We start from the raw sequence: 24,582 nt of genomic DNA, 5'->3' as shown, positions 1-24,582 counted from the left end.
CTTGAACAAATGTGTGCAGGAAGTGGTCTTGCTTTTGCTACTGCACATTTGAGTTCCTCTAATTGCATCAATAAGGAATTTCTGCTCCTCATTTAATGAATGCCTTTTGACTACTTTCTGAAAGGCAACTGGATATAAGGGATAAACACTGGCACCTTTTGTATGAGGTCGCATAAACAGGTTACCGTTAGTAGTTATCAGCCTTAGAAAAACTCTTACAATGCAGTAGGGTAAAGCCCACCTTTTTTATTTCAATATTTTTATTAGGCTCGGGTTTCTCACTACTTTGCTTTTGGTGTGATAACTCAAGTCCTAAGACAGTGCTTTAGCTCATCCCTGGCTTTTTATTGTATCTTGTGCTGGGCAGAAATCAGGCATTCTTTCAGAGCTGTTTCTGCACCATCTCTTGCCTCAGAGAAGTCAGAATTCCTATGATACTACAGCACCTGGGTCTTTAATTTGTTTTTGGCTCAAAAAATGAGTTTCAGAGCATGGGCTAGGGTTAGTTTGGGGGAAGGGAGCTGGGTTTGATTTTTTTTTCTTCATTGTCATTTTTCTCCCTAAACAGAGGCACACTCACTGCAGGTGCAGTGGATTAGTTATGAAAGAAGTTTTCTATTTAAAAACAAGCAAGACTTTAATGAAATCAGGAGAGGGTTTGTACAATAGGTATTGTATTAAACCAGAGCTCAGGCTTAACATTGATTGCGGTATTTAAATTTCAATGAGTTGATTATGTATGAGAGTAAAATGACCAGTATTATGAATGTACAAAAAAGTGACATGGAAGAGCTGTGCCAGAAAAGTGAGAAAAACGTTCCCTTTATAGTCCCTAGAGTTCAATAAAGCACCACTATTTCCCAGCTTTTAAAAGCTCTTTTATCACAATGGTTCATACCTCGCATTCCCTGGAGCCTGATTTGTTATACGTGCAGGGTCCTGCTCCATTCAGCAGCATCTCACTGGTTTCAGTGTTGGTAGGTTTGTAATCTACATAAAATTCCTGTGTGCTTGGAGTCATTTGCTTCAGTGACTGTCTTTTCTTTTTCCTGTGCCTTCGCATGAGAGAGCGCTGCTGCAGCTGCTTCATACTGGCTGGGTAACGCTTCCATGACACATATATTACCAGCAGGATCACAAGCACAGACAAGAAAAGGGCCACGCTCCCTGCAATGATTTTATGGAAGGAGATGTGTTCTGTGTCATGCTCAGGTTCGGAGCTTGATTCAGTGGCTCCAATAGTTGGGGGCAGGGGGGGCTTGCTGTCATGTTTAGGCCTGGTGAGTTTTGGTTTAAACGTTGGCTTTGGGAGAGCTCGTGCTAGTTCAAACCTTTCCGTGGTACTTTTGCCACAGATGCTGTAGTTTTTCACTGCATCAACAACATTCACCCCCTGCAGTTCTTTGGGGCTGGCACAAATAATTGTATTTTCCCTCAGCCCTTTAAAACTTTTAAGCCAGTTTACCAGAGAGCAAATGTTTCTGCTGCATTCCCATATATTCCCAGCAAGGCTGATGTCATTGAGGGATATCCAAGAGTCCAAAATTTCTTGACCAATAAATGTGAGCTTGTTTGAATCCAGGTTGAGGCGCTGTAAATTGGGCACACACTGAAAAACACTAGGTCCACTGAAAGCTTCTATTTCATTGCCAGATAAATCAAGTCTTTGTAATGAGCTCCAGGTCCAGGACATAGTTTGTCCTATCACACTGATTTTATTCCACTGTAAATAAAGGTTTTGAAGGCTGACTAGCCTTGGAAAAAGTGCCAGGTTGAGCTTAGAAAATTGATTGTGCTCCAGATGAAGCTCTTTCAGTCTGATCATGCCTGCAAAGACATTTCTTGCTAAACTTCGGATGCGATTATAACCCAGGTCCAACAGTTCAAGGTTCCTACAGTCTTGAAATATTCGAACAGGGATGGTTCTTAGGGAATTGGACCGCAAATGTAAACTCAGCAGCTTCCTTAAGCCCCTGAACTGTTCAGATCCCAGAGACTGCAGCTGATTGTATGACAGATCCAAATTCCGGAGATTTGTCACAGGTCTGAAGGTATTATTAAGAAAATAGGAGATTCTGTTGGAACTCAAGATCAACTCTTTTAGTCTGCGTATTCCATTGAAAGCATTTTCGTCAATATTGCTGATGTGGTTATGGTCTAAATAGAGCCAGGTGAGTTGATTAAGACCTTTAAATTGATTGTATTTTAGTTTTTGGAGGCTGTTATATCGAAGGGACAAACCTAAACAACCAGCAGATATACTTGAGGGAATCTCCTGCAATTTCTGAGATTCACAATATACCATTTTGCCTTCACACCTACAGCCCTTAGGGCATCCTCGTTCAGCAGAAGAAAGCATTGTCAGTAATACAGTAGGGGCTATTACCAGAGCTACAGCTGATCCGCTCAGTAGCCTAATTACATTGAAACCTGGAAATAAAAACAACTTAGAAAAGTTATCCCCCCACACATCAGTCATTTCTTTCAATCATGCTAAAATCTTTATTTCAACAATCATTTAAAAATCCCTAGCTTGACTCAACTACTTTTCACATTGTTTTCTTTACTCAGATTTTCTTAAAGAATGCCTTAATAAATACTGAAAAACAGTTGGGTAAAAGGTGTAATCCCTAAGCAATTTAACTGTAATCACAAATCACATCAAGGTAAGTCTATGGTAAGTCTAGTAAAGCAGAGGCTATGCAGTGGCTATGAATTGTATATTAAAAAAAAATAACATGAAAAACATACCCATCCTTTGTGTTGTTCAAAGGTCGTCCTTAGGTCTTTTGTTTTTTGCTTAGTGTGCCACAAGCATGGCAGCCCCTGTCAGCTGCACTGTAGTGAGTCAGGGCTCGCTGACACCCAGGAAGAAAAATTGGACCCCTTGGGAGATGGACCGATTTTGGAACATTATTCTTTGCCAGCCATGCAGAACACTCCAAGAATAAATCAATCCCAACACAGCATTCGCAGCAAAATGTCAAATTCTTCCTAGGTAATAGGATCTTCATGGATATTACGTTTTTGCATCTTTATAGTTAGGAACCTGGCTTTTAAATTTTCTCTTTATAGGAAAGCATGTTAGATTCCTCCAAGCACCGTTTAGCTATCTGAATTCACACATCTGTATTCCATAGCACAGCAGTTCCCTTACTTAGTACCCGATCCGGCTAGGAAGCTGCTTTGTAGCAAAGAAGGTGGAATAAGCCCGTACAATGAACAAGCTCTGCTCACTTCTGCGTACTGTCATTCTGAAAGCTCCGTCTGACTGTTGCTTTGGTTTCAGTGAATGCAGTCTTATGTAAAGCTGCCCCCAGTGGTGAAGAATATTATGGGCATGTGCAGAAATGTCTTCCTTTTATCTTGCAAATGAGTAAGCTCTGCTGGGAAAAGAGTGATTGTTCTGAGTGACTAATAGGAGCAGACTGGTCAGCTTCAGCGTAAACTAGCGAGGTGTGCTGAAATATCCAAATCCTCTTAGTCTCTTTTGCTGCGTGTGAAAGCTGTTTTGCATCCTTGAACTTAATAGCTCTGTATGCGCTGCTGAGACTTTTGTCTGAAGGGCTAGCGTGACATTTGTAGGACATAGATACAAATTTTCAGTCCTAAGGGTGGTTGTTGGTTTTTTTTTTTTCCTCTTTGCATTAGATGTGCTCACACGACCTTTTTGCTATAATTCACTTTTTTTTTTTTTTTTTTTTTTTTTTTTTTTCCAGTTCAGGTATCAGTTCCTCAGTGTGCCTCTTACCAAGCATTTCAGTGGGAACACTATATTTTACAACATGAAAAATGTTTCGGAGCTGACATTTTGCCTTTTTACTTCTTTCTCTTCTGTTAAAAGGCATAATGCCAGGAGGTTAGAAGAGACTATTGTGTTCATTTATTTCCCAACTTGCTGTCACTTTGTTCCATAACACTGTGCGTTTCAAGCACAGGCTTCCGTAATCCTTACAATATGAGGACTAAGCAGCTTCATGTGGTACTTTAATTAGGTGAATTGTTTTTACTGTGACTTCTGTCATGAGCAGGATTTTATGTGAAGGTAAAATATACAGAGTTCTTTTAGATGTGTGACTCTGGACGGTTCTTAGATATCACAAAGAGCCTTTTTCTCTTTCCTTTTCTCTTCCCTTTTTCGCTGTGTGCTGTAGAGGGAGGACACATCCTCTTAACTGGGCAGAACAGCGTTAAGATGGCATTATAGTAAATGCACCCCACTAGCAGTCTTCCTTCACCAAGAAATATGTGATCAGAGATGATGGTGGGGAAGTGTAAAGTCATGGCTCTATGCAGTGCAAGAAGAGGCAGAAGCCTGAAGAGAAGGGTGCTGCTCGTTAGAATAGTACAGATTACACTCCCTCAAATGCAACCAGACAGCTCTAAGAAATGCTCTTCCTCTGTGAGGCAGGATCCTTACCCCTTGGAGTAATGTGCTTTGGATTATACTGTATTATTCACTGCTGTGAGCATTGAAGAATGTAAAATGAGGTGAAACCTGATTTTTTCCGTGCTTTAAAATGCCATTGTTGCCCAGTACTTAATCTGCGAATGACTTCAGGCTTAGAGCAATCCCACTAGAATTAATGCTCCCACCTGTAGTGCCTAAATTAGGAGAACAGTTGCCCCTGGCTAATAACTGTGAATGTTTTTTTATATCATGAGTCAAAAATACTTACCTGTATCAAGCCACATTGTATGTAAATTCTGCCCTGTGGGTCAGGTTTGTGGAGATGGAAAGGGTTAATCCCTCCATTAATTCATCACGCTCTCCCATTCTCAACTACAGCATGTCTTTAGCTATTAAATCTGATCTGTAGGGTTGAGGAGCCAGAAACAAGCTGCAGATTGCAGTGGGCACTGTGATTGTCTGGGGAGCTGTTCTGCTGACAGGAGTGTCACGTGCCTGTCCTGGTGTGCCTGTTACAGGTTTTCCATGACTGCCTTGGGGTCTCTGTGTACTCGATGGAGCAGGACAGGCTTCTTTGGAAGACAGTTCAGACCTTCAGTAAGCCAATTTGTCTCCTGGAACTGCCACTCTCCCCCTGTTGACAGTAGAGGATGCCTGTGACAAGTAAGCTCCTTATTGAAATGGCTCAGGTTCCTAAACTGGGTGAAATTAAGTCTGAATCTTCACCTGGTTCAAATGCAGCACATAAAGCTTCAAACAACATGCAAATTCTTTCTCAAGAGCAGTCGGTGCTACTTAGTTGGTGCTAGTATACCAGCTCAGTCTGAGCTTTCTCCCCAAACTTTACCAGTTCTCTGGCTTTTCCTATTCTGTCTTCTCTTCTTCCTCTGCCTTTGTCATAAGGTTAACAAGTAATTTCACTGACACCATGAGTCAGCAGAGCTTCGGTAGCTTTTCCAGGGTTTTAATAATTGTCAATATGGTGGACAAATATGAGGGAGCAGCCACTCTTTTACCATGAGTTATTTTCATTTTTCTGAAAGGGGTGAGACATCAAGAGATGAACAGAGAGAACATCAAATCTGTATTAATGGATTGCCAAATTCAATTTTCTTTACTGAGATCCTTTTTGAATTACACAAGCAGGAAAAGTGCCAGTGTCTGATAAACAGTTTTTTAAAATTACATTTCTGTATCTTCATACAGCTCAATGGGTTCTTTTCAAATTGTGGAAATAAAGCTGCTCCCAGTATAAAACATTCCATACAAATTTTCAGCACAGTCTGATGGTCATATTATAAACTATGAAAAACAGGGAATTAAGTTAAAAGCTTGCATTTTAGATAAGAAGATACCTTTTGTAAGTGATTTAACCTTTGCCTTGTATCAAATACAGGTTATGCATCTTTGCAATCCCACTGCATTACCTTTTAACTCATGCCACTAAGAAAAAAACTCAAGGCCAAACTTGTTAATGTCTCTTATGGTTAAGCTAGTTCTCATTAAAACCAATACCACAGCTCCTGAATGCCTAAAATCCAGGAGGTTGTTAGATAGGTGCTGTAGTCCCAGTACCTTTTAAGCTCACCTCTCTGTGCCACTGCTGGGCGACCCTGCCTGCTGTCCTGGAATAGCAGTTCCAAGTCAGAAACAGGAGGCAAAAGCTGCAAGTATCAAGTCTCAGTGACATCATGCTGACTGAATATCAATGCTCAGAAACAACATTATCCTTTTCTTCTGCCTGTGAAGACAGCATTTTATACAATTCTGCAAAGACAATACTCTTAAGAGAAATATTTCATTTATTTGTCTACTCTCTTACACAGTCTGTTCTGGGATTTCAGCCTTAGACATAAATTGAGATACCACATACCTTATTAGTTCGGAGTTGAATACCTTCATCATCACTGATTTGTTTTTCTGGGCTTTCTCTGCAGGTAGAAATGACATGCATCAGAAAATTCATTGACAAATGTGTCGCTACATGTCATACTGCTTATACAGATGAAAAGCCAGTGTTGGGTGGAGCCTGTGATAAACACATTGTTTTCTTGATTCATGTGACAGACAAACGAAACTCAAAGATGTTTGAAAATGGTACGCTATCCCAAGGTAGAGATTGCCCATTTTTTTATTTTAATATTAAGCTTTCAGTGGGTTATCTCTCTGGATATCTCTCAATGTGGATTTTCTCACTGCCAGATTTTGCAGTAATTTACTTCAATTTAATTTTGTGTTTGTTTTTGGTTTTGTTTATTTAGTTAAATTTGAGTCTATTTTCTTTTTCCATTCATTCTGGCTGTGGTCTCTGCCTAGCTGCAACCTCCCTGCTGAAAGCTCATTACTCCCTAACCTGAACTGCAGCCAGAATAGCAAAGCTTGAGTCAAAAGATCACATTCACTGTGAAGGCCAGTACCTCCACAGAGCTGGTTTGGAATTGAAACGTTTTACAAAGGACAGGTGAAAGAGCAATTCTTGGATTTGTCAGGGTCATGAGGAGGCGCCTGTAATGTTTGTAATGTATGTCTGTCTGCTAAAGACATTTGAAAAGAAAGGATGACATAATTACCAGGCTCCAGTAGAATGGGGACTGAGGGGTGCAGGGAAGAGATGTAGAAGTTCCTGAACCATAAGAAACCAGCAGTTACCTTCGGGTTAGTGGGATTCCACGTAAATCAGCAGTCAATGATTGTTTTGTCACTTGCTTCTCATTAGCCTTCCTCAGGACCTTTCATGCTTACTCTTTAAAATGCAGTTCTTGTGTAATGATGTTGTCACAAAGTTTGTTTAAGAAATGTTTTTGTTTCTGTTACTCCCTTCAGAAAACCATTCTGAAAAACAATTCAATCCTTTGTAGCCACAAGACCTTCTGTTTTTAATGTACAAACTTCAGAGTTTAGACTTCTGGTTACAGCATTTTTCTCCCCACAGATAGAGCTCGTGGGTCTAGGAGTGCCTTTTTGTGTGTAACCACATGTCCCTTTTGGGAACTATCATTAACAATTGCTGCACTGTGTTCTTTTTGGGTTTACGAAGTGGCAAAGTATGTCTTTCTCTCAACTTTATTTTACTATAGAGAAACCAGGAATCAGCTGGGTTAGCAATAGTAGCTTGTTCTAAATGGTACTGTAGTGTGCTATCACTGTATCATTAAGAGTAGATAAGTCTAATAAAATGTTTGCAATTTTTGAGCCAGTGATTAAATGAACCTGATGTTCTATGAGGATCAGATTAGAACTAGAGGAGGATAACTCCCAGGGGAAATAACAGAGTGTGGGAAGACAGAGGAAAACTCAGAAAGATGCAGGTTTTGCCAAAGGTGGACATAAGGAAAGGGAAGTGCGGGAAAGTGGGGTTCAAGGAATGTGCAGTTGTGGGAAACAAAGTACTCTGGAGAAACAGGGAAGAGGACTGAAAACAGGGAGGATCTTAGCCCAACAGTTTGTCAGTACTGACATAAAGGATCATGGTGATAAATGAAAACATTCCTTTGCTGTCCTGCTAAGAACAACTAGATTTGCAAGGCTACCCTGGCCTCTGCAAGGGCTAAAGGATCCCATGTTACAAATTCTGTGATAAGCTGAAGGAAGATCTGAAGCTGGTTTAGAGCCATGCCTCCTTTCTAGGAGTCAGTAACCTCTGTAACATCTGATTGCTTGGAGAGGACTTCAGGGACACATCTGTCAGTTTGTGCATACCCAGAGGATTTCCTCAGTGCCGTGGTTCACAGGGCAACACAGGCTATCACTTTCCTCATGCACAGTTACACACTGTTGAATAATAAAGCTTTTCCAGCTGTACAATTTTGTTACAATCTGTGCATTGTGGATAGGTCAGAGGGGCCTCTAAGCTGTCCCAGGGTAAATTATACTGCATGCAAGCTTTCCACCTTTGTTCATGGCAACCAGTGGCTAGATTTTTTGGATCCTGTCATAATTCCTGTGTCCGTAATGAGGCATTGGATACCCAGTTGTTCTTGTCCTATGATTTTTGAAGCAGTTTGAAAGCATGCAGCCAGTCTTTCAGTCCCATCATCTTGAGGCACAAGTATATGAGATGCAAAGCTGTCAGTTTGCTTCCTCTCTGAAATTGGTAGGTAGTGGTTCTGTTTCAGTGGATGTAGCATGTTATTCAGGCTTGTCCTCTAGCACTTTGGTGGAAGGGGAATATGAATGGACGAAGCAGAAAGTGGATGATCATCACTGAAGAAAAGGAAATTCCCTCCATCTTATGCGTATTGCTAGCTTCAGCCTGCAAAGCATGAATGATAAAAGCACCATTAAATGATAAACGTCCTGGAGATGTGCAAGTCCAAAATGAAAGACACTCTCAGTGGCCTCTGCTTGCAATTCTGCCTGTAGTCCTCTGTGAAGGTGCCAGGTAGGATAAAATAAACCCAGGCTCCTTACAAGTGCTTCCCACTCTTTTCACTGGACACTGCTTGAAAGAATGTCTACTGTCTTATTGTCCAGGCAGCACACACCTGAGTTATGTACCCTAAAGTATTCAAAATGTCTTAGGTGTCACCATGAGCTATGCTTGCCTATGAGACGCCATTTGTTCTCCTAGGGATATGTGACTTCTACCTTGCTATGACAATTACTGCATATGCATCAGCAGCAGATATTGACTGCGATAGATGGCAAAGGTAATGAATTTATTTTCTGAGGAGACAAATTAACATGGGAATCTTGTAGGAAAGCTCTGTTCATGAAGAACTCCAATAATGGTTGGGACATGGAGCTGGAGGTATTGTGTAACTGAATTCAAGCAGATTTGCAGCCTGGTCCCAGCAACGTGACATCCTTGGAGCAGTTCTGTGCTGCCACATGAAGAGCAAGAGAGGATGAGGAGCAGCAAGTTTCAAAACGTGTACCTTTGGGACCCAGGCTCAGTTTGATATCACAGGCTCTGATTGCTATCACTGACTGCTCCAGGCTCTCATCAGCTGAAGAGTTTATGACTTTGCCATGATAGTTGTGGTTGGAAAGGAGCAAAAGGGGAGAGTGTCTGTCTTATTTTCTAGCAAGGCCTAGACCAGTCTTCAGTATTGATGTGTAGGCAAAAACTTCAGGAGTAGCCTTTCCTCCTCTGCCTCCATGCATTTGTCCATTCGTCCAGCCCGTCTTCTTTAATTCCTACCCCATATATACTTCTCTGAGGAATGGACATTTTTCAGTTGCTCAGCACAGAGCGTATGCATACAGTGCACTTTCTTAGGAATTTTGGAATTTCAGTTATGTTCCTTATTACACATTTACCTAATTGATCTTTGGTACTCCAAATGAATCAGCCTTGGTATCTCACTGTATGGTGAAGCTTAGGAGTTAGTGATTCTGTCAGGTCAGTGAGGGAGTGTTTGTTGGCTGCTGTGGCTCCTTAAAAGCTAGAATAAGGCAGCTGGCAAGAACTTTCATTATAGGAAAACTGTGAAGTCCACACCAAAAGCCTTTTAAAAAAAAACTCATACCCTGCTTATAAAACTGCAGCTTAAACTCTAATTTTCCTTAGGCCTCAGTTTCTTCATTTATGAAAGGGATAGTGACAGTTAATGATTCTGGAAGTTGATCAGCATAATAGATGACTTAATTCACTTCATTTATTTTTTATTTTTAATCTGACACTAGTTATTTTCAAACATACTTCTTTCCTGTCAGTTAAGCTTATTGGACTTCCATAATTAATCCATACCTATTGTCATTTTATTACTTGCTTTTGTGTGTGATTTATTTTTGATGTATTTTTGGGCTATAATGACTGGCAAAATTTAATGTGAGGACAGAATAGGCACTTAAACCTAGGAAAAGAGGCAGTTTCTTTTAAAATGCAAAATCATTCTAAGTCTTTGGCCAATAAGGTTGTCAACTTCAGTTCACTATAGGATTTTTTTACATGTTAAAAGCATTCCATTTTGAAAACAATCTAAAAATCTGCTTAATAGTTTTAGATTTGCAAATAAAAATTGTGAAGAGTGCCTTACATATTTCACTTAGTTGAAATGAAAGGAGAAGTGTAAATATAGCATTTCTGAGGATCAGTCTGAGATTAGTAGATAAGAATGATTTGTACTAGGTAGAGCTACTTTCTAGTTTTTAGTTACTTTTCCCTGCAAACAGTGTACAGGCATATAAGTAGTTAGAGTGCAGAATACCTTGATTTCATTTGACCTGTTGAAATACTCTAAAATAATTTCCAGTTTCTCTTTTCACTTGCTTATGGATGAAAATCTATTCCGAGAAGCATTCTAGCTTACCTTTATGAGACTTGTGCTTGGACTCAAGCTTGGTATTCTGAGTTTGTGGTTTTCAAATCCAAAGATGGCCAGAATGATGTGTTACTCTACAGTGTTAGGTACATTTTGAAGAGAAGACTAAACATGACAGTTGAGCAGATTTGCAACTGAAAGAGAAAAACATGAACAAAGTTAAGAAGCATATAATTATGTTCATTCACACTGTGACTAGCATAAAAATGATTTATTCCAAATGGTTACAGTTGCATGCTTAGTCACTTCCTTCCCTGGCTTCAGCCTAATTTTGTTTTCTGTCATTTTCCTGAAAAAAAAATAAAATATATATTGTTCTGTCTAATCAAAAGTTGAAGATTTCTCTAGTCTTTAATAATTCAATCAAGTCTTACTCAATTAAGCAAGCTACAGCAATTTTTAGATATTCCAGCTGTGGTAGCTGGTGCTCCTGAGAAAGATCAAGAATCTCAATTACACTGAGAGTCTTGGTTAGTTAACTAGCCTCTAATCTGCTAGAAGATAATTAGAAATTAGTCATAGAGGTCACTTTTTTATGCACAGTAAGGATGGGCTAGAACTTTCTGGTTAAAAAGTACAAAAGGTGAATTGTTGAGGTATGTTTTGACTAGCTATTCCATTCTGCATTTGCCATCCTTCTTTTCCCAGTGGCATGTCTGGCAAGTGGCTTTGATGAAACAGTATACAATTTAAATGACTTATTAGCTCATCTTTTCAGGCCGTGTCTACCTGAGAAAATTAAATTAAATGTGATTAAATCAAACAACCAATCCCTACCATATTTAAGCAGTTTATAGAAAAGCAACAGGGTCCCATATAATTTGTCAAAATGAAAATCTTGGTTATGATAGATTTATTTATTTATTTTCTGTGACAGTATACTCCACTGTTCTATTAAAACTAACAGTGTCTTTTATCCAGTGGACAGGACAGCAAAGAAATTACATAAACAAGTTGAAGGAACTCAAATATAGATGGGGTTTTCCTACTGCATCACAATGTAAAGCAATAAATACATGATTGGCCAAAGTTTTGAAGAGTGCTGCTGACACAGTAAGGAAGAGAGGAAGTTGACACAAAGAGGAGAGTTAGTTTTCACCCTTTCTTTTCTTCCCTGCAACTGTAGTGAGATAGGTATGTTGTAGTTCTTGCACTTTGTAGCTTTTGCATTTTTATATCTTTCTATCCAGTCTGTCTCCTAAGTAGCTACAAAGCTTAAAAAAACATACATTACATACATACAAAACAGGCTAGTTGCATACAGAAGAGGTTAGTAAGCAAAAAATGCTGACAGTTGGTAACCAAGTAGAAGTTATAATCAGCCTACGTTCTGGGGAGACAGGAGAGCTGAATCTGAGTGAGTCACTGGCTCCATTTCTGCATCCCAGGTGGCCCTAAATGGCAACAAGAATTGGGACAAAATACTAAAGGTGTATAAACATGAGCTGAGTTTCAAAATCAAGCATTTTGTCTTTAGAAACACAAGAAGCAGGAACATCTTCCACTTATTCTTTCAGGTTGCCTCTTCAGTCATAAATATATGACAAAAATCTGCTCTCTCTACAATATGAAAATTCCGATTTTCTGATTTGATCCTACAGCATATGTTTGTGTCATCATGAGTATTCCTGTTGCTGTGCTTTGAACCCTTTCCCATATTTCTTTGTAAGACTTAGCTCCTGGGAAAGAAATGTTCTTATTTATTTTCTGTCTTACCAAAAGGGACCCTAATCTTAAGATAACTATGTACCAACCTAATACACAGAACAGTCATGAATAAGATGATATCAATATGCTTAGTCTGCATATAATTGATGGGAAGAGTAGAAAAGAAGAACCTTTCAGGGGAAGCTAAGTATTCATTTGATTTTTTATTGGCTTCATCAAAATGCATCACTACAGCTGTATAGTTTAGTTTATACTATGATAATTGAACTCCACAATACAATCTCTGAGGGATCCCTTCTGAGGTGATGTGCCCTGGTGCTTTTTGTACGCATAGGTAATTAAAATATGGTAGGAAAAGATAAATGACAAATTCCCATGTTTCAATGTAAAAGCCAGAAATAAACTAATGGGTGTTAGGGGAAAAAATAAAAATAAAATGACCGTGTTATTAAGTAAGAACTGTCTCCTATGAAGATCTTTGCACTTCCATTTAGCAGTTGCCACTCTGAGACAGAAAGCTGGAACATATCCAGTGCTCTTTTCTGACATAACAATTTCAATGTTCTTCTCTATGTGATTTAAAGTCAAGTGGAAATATGCTGTTAGAATAGAGTGATCCGTAAAGGAATAGAAAGAAGTCTTGAAGTTGCATCAGAACACCACTGTATCAAAGATGCTCCAAAAAGAAAAGTAGAAATGTCCTTGAATACATTTACTCCTTATATAAATAGCACAACATGGAATTCTGTATAAGATACTTACTGAACAAAGGAATAATATTTTAAAGAAGCTGATAATTTGTGTGTTCACTTAAAGTCTTCAGTATTCTACCTTTTTGTATACACAGAAAGATGAGAGAAATGTAAGAGTGAATATGCCAGGCTCTGCAACAGTTGACCTACAGGACTTAATTTTGCAAAGCTCTTTCATTATCATAAACACAAAGTCTTCTCCAAATGCAGATTTAGAAAAGGTCTTCAGAAACATTTACTACTCTGGATATTTGTATCTGTGCATGAATTCCACATCTGCTTGTGACGATTTTTGTACCTGTAGTGAGAAGAGTGTGTCATCGCCCATTACTTGCATTGTGGGAATGAACATACTACTGATAAATTTCCGACTTGGGTCTGTTTTAAATTGTTGTTGTAAATTAGATTGGGGACATTGAGAAAGAGAGAATTCCTACTCTGGGTAGCACAATTTTTTTTATTATTATTTTTTTTTACAGTTAAATGTCTTAACTGACAACAGTATTAATTATCATACAGTGAATGTGGCTTATTTCCAGAATTTCACAGTGGAAGAGGTTTCTCCATTGGCATATTTCTCTCTTTTTGAATATTTAATCCCATATCATATAATAAACTATTAAAAAAAAAAGAAGCATCCAAAAGATCAAGGAGAGGGGACTTGTAAGTCTGGCAAAATTAGCCTCTTAAATGTTCAGCATATAATGTAATAGATAAGCCAGATGAGCTTCCTTCTGTTGTTCTTTTGACAGCCACTGGAAATATTTGATGGCTATTATATGTCCTTTTATTTTGTAGTATTTATCTAGTGCATTTGTGTTCTTTGTATCTTACTGACTTAATGACTTTTTTTTTTTATTATTATTATTTAGCGTCAGGTCACTTGCAGCAAAAATGTATGTAAGCAGTAGAAATCCTGTATGCCCCACTGTGTCTAGAATATATTTCAAAAAGAGTAAGTGCTTTCAGTGCCTTACAAGTTTGTAGCCTCTGCCACCCTTTGCTAGTGTTTGTCTTTTGCTTTATGCACAATTTGCTTGGTGCCATATGCTACTTCCTTGTCAGAGGCTGGCTGGGAGTGTTACATGTGTCACTAGTTGCTTATTTTACTTGCCACAGTTTAATGCAAAATCAGTGAGCAGAAGCAAGGGAATCTGCTTTGTTTCAGTCCTTTCTTTCCATTGCTGCTACTCAAGAAAGTTAGAAGCTATGTATGAAATCATTTATGAAATCATTAGGGAGCTTCTCATGTTCTCAGACAAATGTGGCATTAAAAAATCTGGACAGTTGGACTCATCATTTTATGGAGTGATATTTTCCAAGAGTGGCAGTCAATAGGCATATCAGTGAGGCAGATAGGAATATGTATGTCAAAACAATACTATCCTTCAGCACGTAGTTCTGATATGCCTTTCAGAAGCTTTTATTAGGAGCTTACTGGTGAGTTTCATGATTTAACACTTAATTGGGAGAATGTTTTGCTCATTTCTGTTCCCTGTGGAATTAATCACTGCTTTTATTTGTATCTAATTTGAGCTCTACATGTTTAGAACAAGGGTCAGAGGTAAATATTTTGTGTAGAGTCACCATTGGATAGTTTTTCTCCTGATATTCATGGCAATTCATCTATTGTATTTTACACTAAGATTCCATTTTTCATTTAAGCATTCATAAGTTAAAGAAGTTGAGAATATGTGTTAGACGTCCTTGTGTGGGCTTCAGGTAATACTCCTAGAAGATTGCTAAAATCCCAAATTGAAGTAATCTGTTGGCCTGGAGTCTAAGAAAAGCTACAGGAATTATTGTTGGTTTTGAAACAACCTGTTAATCACACATCAGTGCTTTCAGTGACATGAGTAAGTCGGAAATCAAGAAAAAGGGCTGCTGCCTCTCCTGAGTTTTGCCCTTATTAAATTGAATAGGGTTTGGCATTCCTCAGCCAGCTATACGGGCCTCCTATTGTCTTTACTTTCCCAGGAAAGGGAAATATTTAATGTAAAGAAAATGCTGTATAAATGTCTCTCTTAAATGAAGACTGCATTCATAAGACAAGTGCTGTGTAAATAATGCATAGCTAAAATCTGTTTGGCTCTGGTTGCTGTGCGAGGTATGTACCATTCAGTCTAAACATACTGGCATAAACAATGTTTTTTGTTATAAGTAGTTGTCCCTCATACTATTGAATGTCTTCATTTAGGGTTAGGGAGCCATGCTGTAAGGCTGTCTTCCATTTGCATCTTAATTAACTTCGAACTGAAGCAGATAACTTATTTGACATTCTACAGGGGAGCTTTTGTGTCCAGTTACTCAGGATTAGTATTCCGTGGGGAAAGATGCTGTGATAATGAGATTCTCACCACCTTTTGGAAAGTCCCTCAGGTACTGGTTAAAAGTCTTGTTTGCAAGGTTCATTTCTGCTAAGTGGTGTGAGAATATAGGATGTCATGTTTCACCATTCTCAGCTCCTTTTTAGATCTACAATTAAAGGTCAGTTTAAGCCATGCATATTCATCCATGTTATGCTGCTGAAGTAAGTACTTCCTGTGAGTCTGTGTGTATCCAAGTGCGCTGGTACCAGTCTGTAAGGTGTCAGCCTTCAGGTTCAGCCCGGCTTGGGGTTGATAACAATGGTGTTCTTCTGTGATTTGAGGAATTTCCTGCCTTCCTGCTACTCCTTTTAATCCATATATAAATAGATGTTGAATCACTTTCTAATGCATAAAGAAGTAAATAGACATCAATTTGATATTTACAGGAATTTTGCTGTAGTGTACAAGGGAGGTGTTTTGCTTTTCCTGAAGATTGTTGCAAGATGATATTGCACTGGACACAGATTACAAGGGAAATGCAATAATCCTTTTATCAAAATAGTTGTAGTTCCCATATAACTGTAGCTGAGACAATAATGGAGGTTTCTGACAGCAGTCAGTCTATCTGAGCTCACAGCATTTTTCTACTTGGTTCAAACACTGTATAGATAAACGGTTTTCTATGACTTCAAAGTAAATTTCAGTGGTGTTCCTGAGTTGTTAAAAAGTGCAAAGCTTCCATCACACTGCTGGAAAGGAACTGAAGTTATTATAGAAACATGCATCATAGTTGGAAAAATTAACATAGCGTTTTTCAAGATAATATAACATTCATCAAAATTCAGTGCACTTTTCTCTGTAATGCATTTCCTGTGACTCAGAACTCTTGTTTCAGTTGAGCCAAATAAGGATTGTTCCATGAGACAAAGCAAAGCATTATATTTACTGCTATATCTAATGGTTTTATCTCACTCTATGGATTAAAATTATTCTTGTTGTTCAATAGATACTTAATAAGAATTATAGGGGAGGTTGTTAAGGAAATTTCTATTTTTAATGTCAAGCTTCTAACCTGTTGAGTTTAACAGATCAGATGGAAAAAAAAATGCTTAAAGGATATTTTTAAGTATTCATGCAGTCTCTTTAAGTATCCATTCCTCTTTCAGTAAACACAAAAGAAAATTAAAATATGCTTGAAGTTCAGCAAGTAATTAGAGCAAATAGATAAATGGTATCCATTTTATTAATTCAAACTTTGTCTAACAATGAGTAATTCCACTATTCTCATATCTTCCAGTAAATAATAATTATATTTTAACTCTGATTTTTAGTTGGCTGCTGACCATGTCGGTTTTCATCTTATGAGATGAAGGTATGTTTTTAACTTTGTTTCCATAGGACAGTGTCTTATTTTGCTGCCCAAATGGTCACTATTGTATGTTAGCCTACTTGCTTTTACCACCTTTAAACTGGGAACAGCTTCTCCAAGCTTATTTAGCTTTATTTCCCACCTGTATTTGAACAGGCAGTACATTTTACTAATTTAAAATGATGAGACTTTCTCTGCATATATAATTCTTTCTCAAAATCCTGAAATCTCTCCTTTATAAATTCTTGAACATTCTTGTTATAAATTACAAATACAGGCAACATACTTGGTAAGTAAATAGAAACCTGTGCTTCCAGTCCTTACATTTTAAGCCTTGTGAAGGTTTGTGTCTTTTCCTCCTTCTACTTCAGACTGTCTTTGAAGATGTTAGTTATCTTCAGGCCTTTCTTTAGTGGCCTTTTCTTCAAGAGAGGGAGCCACTGAAGTTTGAAATGCAGATTTTTTCTTCTGACATCAGGACTTCATGCTGTACCAAAGGTCTATCGTAGTGTCTGTGCATTGTCGTCTGTCTTTGAGGCTGACATGCTATCTTACCCATAAAGTCTCAACAGTAATGTTTGTCAATGTGGAACAAGTAAATCAACAAAAATACAGAGAAATGAGTGTGTTATCACTAGGAAACACTCGTCTCCAAAGAATTCGCTTCCTTACATTTATGTCTTCTTCCATATCGGGCTTTTGTATTTTCACCCAGAGGAGCAACAGCTGTGACTCTTCGCATGCTTTTGGACTGCTCAGATGGCTTGTGTATCCATATAGAAATTAAATATATATATACATATATATTTTAATGGAAACTGCTATTTCAGTAAATTGGTATCAGATTTTATGGTGTGTATATTAGAAATTGACAGGGAAAGTTCGCTAGTTTTCAATTTTCTTTTTTTCCAAAAGTATAGCTGAAAATCAAGGATTGAAGGTTTATTTAACAAGGTGATGATTTTCAAAATGAGTATAAAACTGTTTCAGCTTTATTTGAAGTATTTCATGCTGGTAATTCATGAATATTTCATTTAGTTTAAATATATATATGCATGGAGAGAAATGGGAATTACATAAATAAATAATGGGTATAAAATATTAGAAGTAATTGTTGCTTTTCTTTGAATTTGAAATGTTTTTCATTTTTACCTGCGGATTTGATTTCTTTTTGGATTCTTGTAGCAAGACTCAAAACTTCAAACACATTTTATGAATGAAAAATATAGACTGACGCTTTCCCGCAAGTCATTTCAGATTAGATTAAACAGCACTTTACTAAAAATATGATTAATTAAATAGTTAATGTATTAATTTAATGATGATATGTGTTTATGTAGAACCATGAGTTTTTAATATATAATACTGATTTGAAAAAAAAAAAAGGTCTGTAAACACAGGCCAACGGGAAAACTAGTTTTCAAAGATAACATTGCAAACGGTTTTAGGTGAATTGTCTGCTTAGGCAATGTAAATAGATAAATGTCCTTAGAGATTAACATCTAGAAACTGTTTAGGCGTGTCTAGAATTTATTGTAATTTATTATTTGTGTTGGACTTCCAGAAAGTTGAATATATGTTCTTTTTACTGGTCATTTTTCAAATTAGCTATTCCGATTACACATAGTAAAAATTTACAAAACATATTCTTGAAACTGTAGGGACTGGAAAGTAAAGTTTTAGGAATCCTTCCTCGAAGTAGGCTCACAGCCGTAGGTATATTTGGGCATTTGTCTGTATTGGTGTTCCTTTTGACATGAGAGGTAGACACATGCTATAGTTCTGATGATAAATGTTGGAGCCAGAGATTATCCTCTTTGTTATCACCAGTACACAGCAGGAATCAAAGAGTAGTTTGATTTAAGCCTCATCAGTACTGTTTCAAGTCTTTCAGCAAGAACGAGCCCAAAAAGCATACTCTGTTGTTTTTTGTTTGTTTGTTTGTTTGTTTTTGTTTTCTGGGTACTACAGTCTCAGGATTTGATGAGATTAGATCTCTTAGGTTATTTTGTAGCTCAGCTTCTCTGATGTTTCTCCCTTCTTTTCTCTACTGTATATACAGAAGCCTCCACAAAGTAAACAGCAATTACCACTTTTACAATATGGTCTAATTCCTGACCAGTTCTGCACATCTTGTTTTTTGTGACACTGATACACTTGTCTTTTATCCAGATGAAGGCTCCTGCAGCTGTTATTTGAGTGATTCTGTGGAAGCATAAGAACTCCTCACAGTTATTTTCAATTACATTTTTTTAGAGTTATAGTTGAAGCTGTGGTTGGACATGCCAAGTGCTAGGAAAGGTACTCAGAAGCAGAGACATGATACAGGTGGGGCAAGGAATATCACTGCACTTACTGAGGAGGAATCCTTTCATCATTTACAAATATTTCATTATTTACTGAAGCTATATGGAAGTAGATGGGATTAGGGACAGAGAACGATTAGAGTTGTCTGTTTTGGGTTGATGTCAATAGTAGTGTCAGAGTGAGGGTAGGGCAAGTGGAATTTGTTGTTTGGGAAGAACTAGGAATATTTGCTGAGGTCCTATCCAAATAAATGTTTTTATTACCTGTTCTGATATTATGCTATTTTCAGATTAAACGTGTCTGTAGCCAAAAAAATTTCATGTAATCGCCATATTTTATCAAGAAAGGCAATAGCATATTAAACTCTGAAGTGTATACATTATCATTTGCCTGTTTGCCGTGTTGGATTTTCCAGAGTTCAGTAATCACACAAACATATTCTGAACAAAAAAAAATGAACAGCTTTGATTTAAGGCATAGTGTGGTTGTTGCCATGCAATATTTTTTCCCCTCCTTTTACTGATGTAAAAAGCATTTGTAAAACTGCACTTTTCAAATTTCTGTTCTTTTTCTGCAGTTTGTATTCTGAGGGATACTTGAAAAAGTTCCATTTTTCCGTTTTTCCACCTTATTAACCCAGCTTGAGAGCTACTCAGATTTTCTAGGATTAATTTTATTTAAAGCAGTGCAAACTTAAGAAATCTTGCAAAGGTGTTTTTTTTTCCCCATATTGTAAACATTCCCATGTTCCTCTCCTCCACTCAGTTCCAAAGCAGTTTCTTTTCTTTGTCCCTATGCTCTCATCAGGGAAGATATATTCTTTTTTATAATTACAGTCTGGGGTGGAGTTTTTGAAAATTGTTTCATTCCCCTTCTTTCCCATATAGAATCACAGAATTATCAAAGAATCATTTAGGTTATAAAAGGCCTTTGAAAGCATCAAGTCCAGCCATCAACCTGACCAGGAAGCTGAATGGCATTTTTACTGCCTTTACAAGAGTAAACCATTTATACAGCTGGTTGAGACTAATGGTAACAGTAATGCAGTTATCTCATATTTGCTCTATGTTAAAAATGCAAAGGTGGAAAGCTGTCACCTGATAGGAAGTAATTTGTTGCTGTATCAGAGTCCTTGACTACATTTAGATTAGGAAGCTGACATACTTGCTACAATGAACTGGTAGTGGTGAAAACTTTGATCAGTCCAAATCCAGCTGTGAGTTCTGTTGTCAGACATTTAACCAAATCCAAAATTTGGTAATTTAATATTCTGTACATAATTTCTTCTGAACTGCATGTCCATACTGCTGGCATGATTGTCCTGTAGTGACTGAGGTGGATGTGTTTGATATTCTTAAAATACTAAGTGGTTGTTGATTAGGGTTTTTCTGTAACACGGACTACAGAACATGTTCTGGTGCCCTTTCCTTGTTGGGAGTTCACATAATCTTTCAGTTTAATTATATCATTTGGGTATCCACAAAAAAAGTCAGTTTCTGAGGTATTGGTTGGAACAAAATTCAAAACGTCAAGTATAATGCTTGATTTTGAAGTCTCTGGCTTCTTACTCTGTTCAGTTAGGTGTTATGTATTAGGCATTGCAGCTCATCATGGCTAGGGATCACAAAACAGAAAGTGTAATGCCGTGTTAGGCAAGAGTAGTTAGCATTTAGGATCACTTAATGGGTAGTGTTCAGGGATTGAAAAACTCTACATCAATCTCCAACACTTGCTAACGTCATTTTAAAATAAATATAATACAAATTCTGTATAGGTCTTTACTGCATAAATTATTGGCTGGAGTAGTGACAGTGGACAATACACAGGTAGGGTTAAACCCAGTCCTAGGAGTTTATAATCTCACTGAAGAAAGGACGTGGCAAGTGTTTTCAAAAGACTGGAAGAGTAGAAGGTATGATAGTTCTTTTTGTAACTGTGATTGCATAGGCTAACTTCCCATATAGCTCAATGGTTAGACATTAGTGAACCATATTGACTTTCTAATAAAGTTGAGAGTAATTGCTGCTGTCAGTAAATTGATGTTATAAAGTCATCATATCAAACAGTATCTACAGTAGCTTCACTGCTATTAGAATGGTGGTGCTTCAGCTTTCTAGCATTTTATACACTGATAAATCAGGGTAATTCACCAGCTTTTACATGAAGGGTGAAGTGTAGTACAGATGAGAGAAGCATATTAGACAATTGACAGTAAACAATTAGAGAAAGGGAGAAACCTGACTGTACTCTGGATTTCAGAATTAGCATGTTTACATTTTTAATAAACAATTGTCTACATTCTGTGATGAAATTTTTGAGATATTTATTTGGCTTAGCTAAATATTTAGTAGTGTTATTAGCAGTTTTTTTCAGTTATAACACAGTTTATGGAATGAAATGTCCATTTCTCTCTCCATCCTCACTGTTTTACTTAATGATGCCTTGTAATGGAGTTAAACTATTTCCTTTATTGTGTATGAAATGTGTTTCTGCATAAGGTCTCCTGTAGTCATCCTTCCCAACATCACATTGGTTTTCTTCCCCACTAGTTAGGCTTATATCAAAAGACAGCTTGGGAGCCAGAAATACATGGTGAATCCTTCTGCAGAGAGCAATCAAATATAACAAAGAGAGAGGAGGAAGACAGTAAATAGACTTCAGCAACATACACTGTCTGGATGGACTGTAATGTAGTCAGGCTGTGAAGGTACTGGATACTGCATGGAATGCATTAAACTTCAGAATCTTTAAAATTCATTTTGTCCTGCAGCAAGAAAAGGTCTCTCTCTTTCTTTAAGGGAAGCTAAGATTATTCAATGGGAATAAAACTTTTATGGCAAAAATTGTTCCCTGAGGAAGAAAGGAATTACAGGAACATAGAGTCTTGCTTGCCAGTCTGGTTTCAGTGGGAATGACACCTTGTAAAAACAACATTTGTTCATTTCTGATTGTGTATGAAAGTGATTTATTTGGACGCTTTTGGTGACGCAGCTCTCAGATTTCAAGCAAATTGTCTCCAACAGCGGAAGGTATTTGAATTGAATTTCAATTAGAAACATTCTGTTAGAAATCTGTTACTGAGAGTTTTGTTAATGCAGCAAAAGGCGGTTCATTCCTCAGGACTATAGAAAGGTATTTCTTTAAAATCAGTACACAAACTGTATTTAATTATAGCCTAATAAATAAGGAATTAATACAAACTCATACATCTGCAGAATAGACTTGATTTGTTATACTCACTGTATTATCACTTTCAAATGACATGGAATTTTAAAATGTATAATGTTTGCATACATTCCCAGAGATTGCAAGCAGCTTAACGTTATTGCAAAGTATGGGCTGATATCAATAAAAGAAATCAGTAGTTTTATTGTTTTGCTTAGATTCTGAAAATCAGAGATGAGTAACAAGATAACTGCATTCATATATTTTATTGGTAAATTCCTCATCTGCACAAATGTGACTCAGTTATGACAGCCAAATGGTTTGATGCTCAAGTGAAGGAACTGTAGAAAAGGCTCTTTATCAAGACATTTATTTTTCTTTCAAGGAAGATGTTATAAATCACATTAACCTATTGATGATAACAAATTATAGCTTTAAATGACACCAGGGGTAGAAAAACTTTTAAGGTTGGTTAACCTGAATGGAATTTGCAGCCATCACCTCTGTCATGCTTACAGCTGCTGCTGAGGTGACACAGTGAAAAATCAGTGATGAGGTACAGGTCTTAATCCACAGTGTGTCTATGGGATTGGACAAATGCTCTTTCCCCTGAAGGTATACTGTATTTTCAAAGTATTTAAGAACTAATTAGAGGAAGGATGTGTGCTGATCTTCCTGTTTCCACTGTTTTAAAGTAGAAATCCCAACTCCACCTCTAATTGATAAATATCAGTTTGGGCAGAACTATATGGTTTGTGTTAAGCAGACTTCTCTGTTAAATTAACACTTGGTATGTGCCTTAGCGTTTAGATTAGCTGTAAATTAATTTAATACTTAAGTTTTTTCTATACTTAAAAAAAATGCATTTTGGTTTACTGGTTTGTCAAATTACCATTGATTAAATAACTAACTTCTGTGATTTCTACTGAAAGCCAAAGAAATAGAACTTTGTATTTTATAGAAAATCTTCAATATAAGCTCAGATGATCCTGGAAATCCGTGTCACTTCAGTGAGCTGCTTTTCTTAAATCCTCAGTGGGCCATAGGGCATTAATTGTGATCCTATGGCTAGCCATTCCACATCAGCTCTCAAATGTTTATTTCATACTCAGGGCCAACTTAATTTTTTAGTAGAAATAGTTGCACTTCTGTGCATTGTGGAAGAGTTTAATAAGGATGCCAGATTTGAAGTCTCTATTTGTCAGTCGTTGCTATTGATATTTTAACTGTATCAAACTCTATCACCGTGTTGTCTGGAAACTTTGCTTTAACACAGATAATTTTTTGGGTGCTTGACTCTCAACTGTAGGATCTGGGAATGAAATGATAGGAAAAAAACAGGGTTTATGAGCCATTTCTAGCAACTGAGCTGTTATATATTTTATAGAAATAAACCTGTAATTGCTGTGTGTGAAGTACAAAAATATTAGCTTCAGTATTTAGCATTTGGGTTTGAGGGGCAAATAAACACACAAATGTTGCAACTCTGCAGAATTGTCACGTCACAGTCAAAACGTGAAATGCAAGTTACAGGAGTGTTACTAGTAGGTTGAGCCGAGATGCTGAACTTCAGAAATATACTGTAAAAGTATAAATGATCATGGCAAGGAGGATTAGTCTAGTGCATTGCAAAAGTAACAATACTTATCAATTCATGTTTTTTGTTTTTTTTTAGTCAGGTGTAAGTATGAGACAATGTATGTATGTGATAACTAAAAATAATTTTATAGAAATTGAAACATTTTCAAGTAAAGTCAGGTCCTTAGAATACTATGGTTATGAGAGGTAGCAAGAAAACCAAAAGCATTTTTACCTCTGGATGCCACAACAAAGCACGACACTATATCAAAACTGAGAGTGAGATGTTTTGGCATGACAGCAACTGGGCTTGTGGGTTTCAAAGAGGGAATGGTTCGAGGAACAGAGAGATTAGGAGGTGAAATTTGTGTGCTGGAAGCCTCAGAGTGGTGAAAACAGAAACACAAGGAATCAAAGCTCAGAGGGATTACTGAGAACTGAAGGCTGTATGGCAGGATAGATTGGGAGGCAGAGTAGGAGGAATAAGGTTTATTTGGGGGTAATATATCCGTATTAAAGGAATAAAGAGAAGGGATTTTGATTTTCATAACTGGAGCAAAACAGAACTGAAATCCCAAGTGAGTGCTGCAGTGATGAGAATACTTACAAAGAGAAGTTATCTTGGGGACAGATGCTTCTGCTGTTAACATTTGTAACCAAAAGACAAAAAAAAAAAAAGTCTGATCTAGTGAAAATAAAATCTAGTTGTTTAGAAATTGAATGCAACAACTACAACTAAATTATTATTTTTTCCACC

The 24,582-nt window shown here is 37.3% G+C and overlaps 2 protein-coding genes across 2 annotated transcripts in view; one reads left to right on the top strand and one right to left on the bottom strand.

Annotated features, from left to right (window-relative positions):
• Positions 1-2,479, bottom strand: part of LRRTM3 (leucine rich repeat transmembrane neuronal 3) — a gene marked incomplete at both ends in the record, with an annotated part of 82,680 nt that extends 80,201 nt beyond the window's left edge. The window contains one exon of the mRNA XM_084289827.1: positions 899-2,479. Within this exon, the coding sequence (XP_084145953.1) occupies positions 899-2,479 (1,581 nt within the window). The remainder of the gene's footprint in view (positions 1-898) is intronic.
• The window catches only part of CTNNA3 (catenin alpha 3), a 456,005-nt gene that overhangs the window by 200,122 nt on the left and 231,301 nt on the right, over positions 1-24,582 (top strand). The gene's annotated exons all lie outside the window — the stretch shown is intronic.

The sequence above is a fragment of the Netta rufina genome, assembly GCF_964035555.1.
Source record: "Netta rufina genome assembly, chromosome: 7".
NCBI classification, from domain to species: Eukaryota; Metazoa; Chordata; class Aves; order Anseriformes; family Anatidae; genus Netta; species Netta rufina.
The sequence above is the reverse complement of the archived record's forward strand: the minus strand, read 5'-3'. Positions and strand labels throughout refer to the sequence as shown.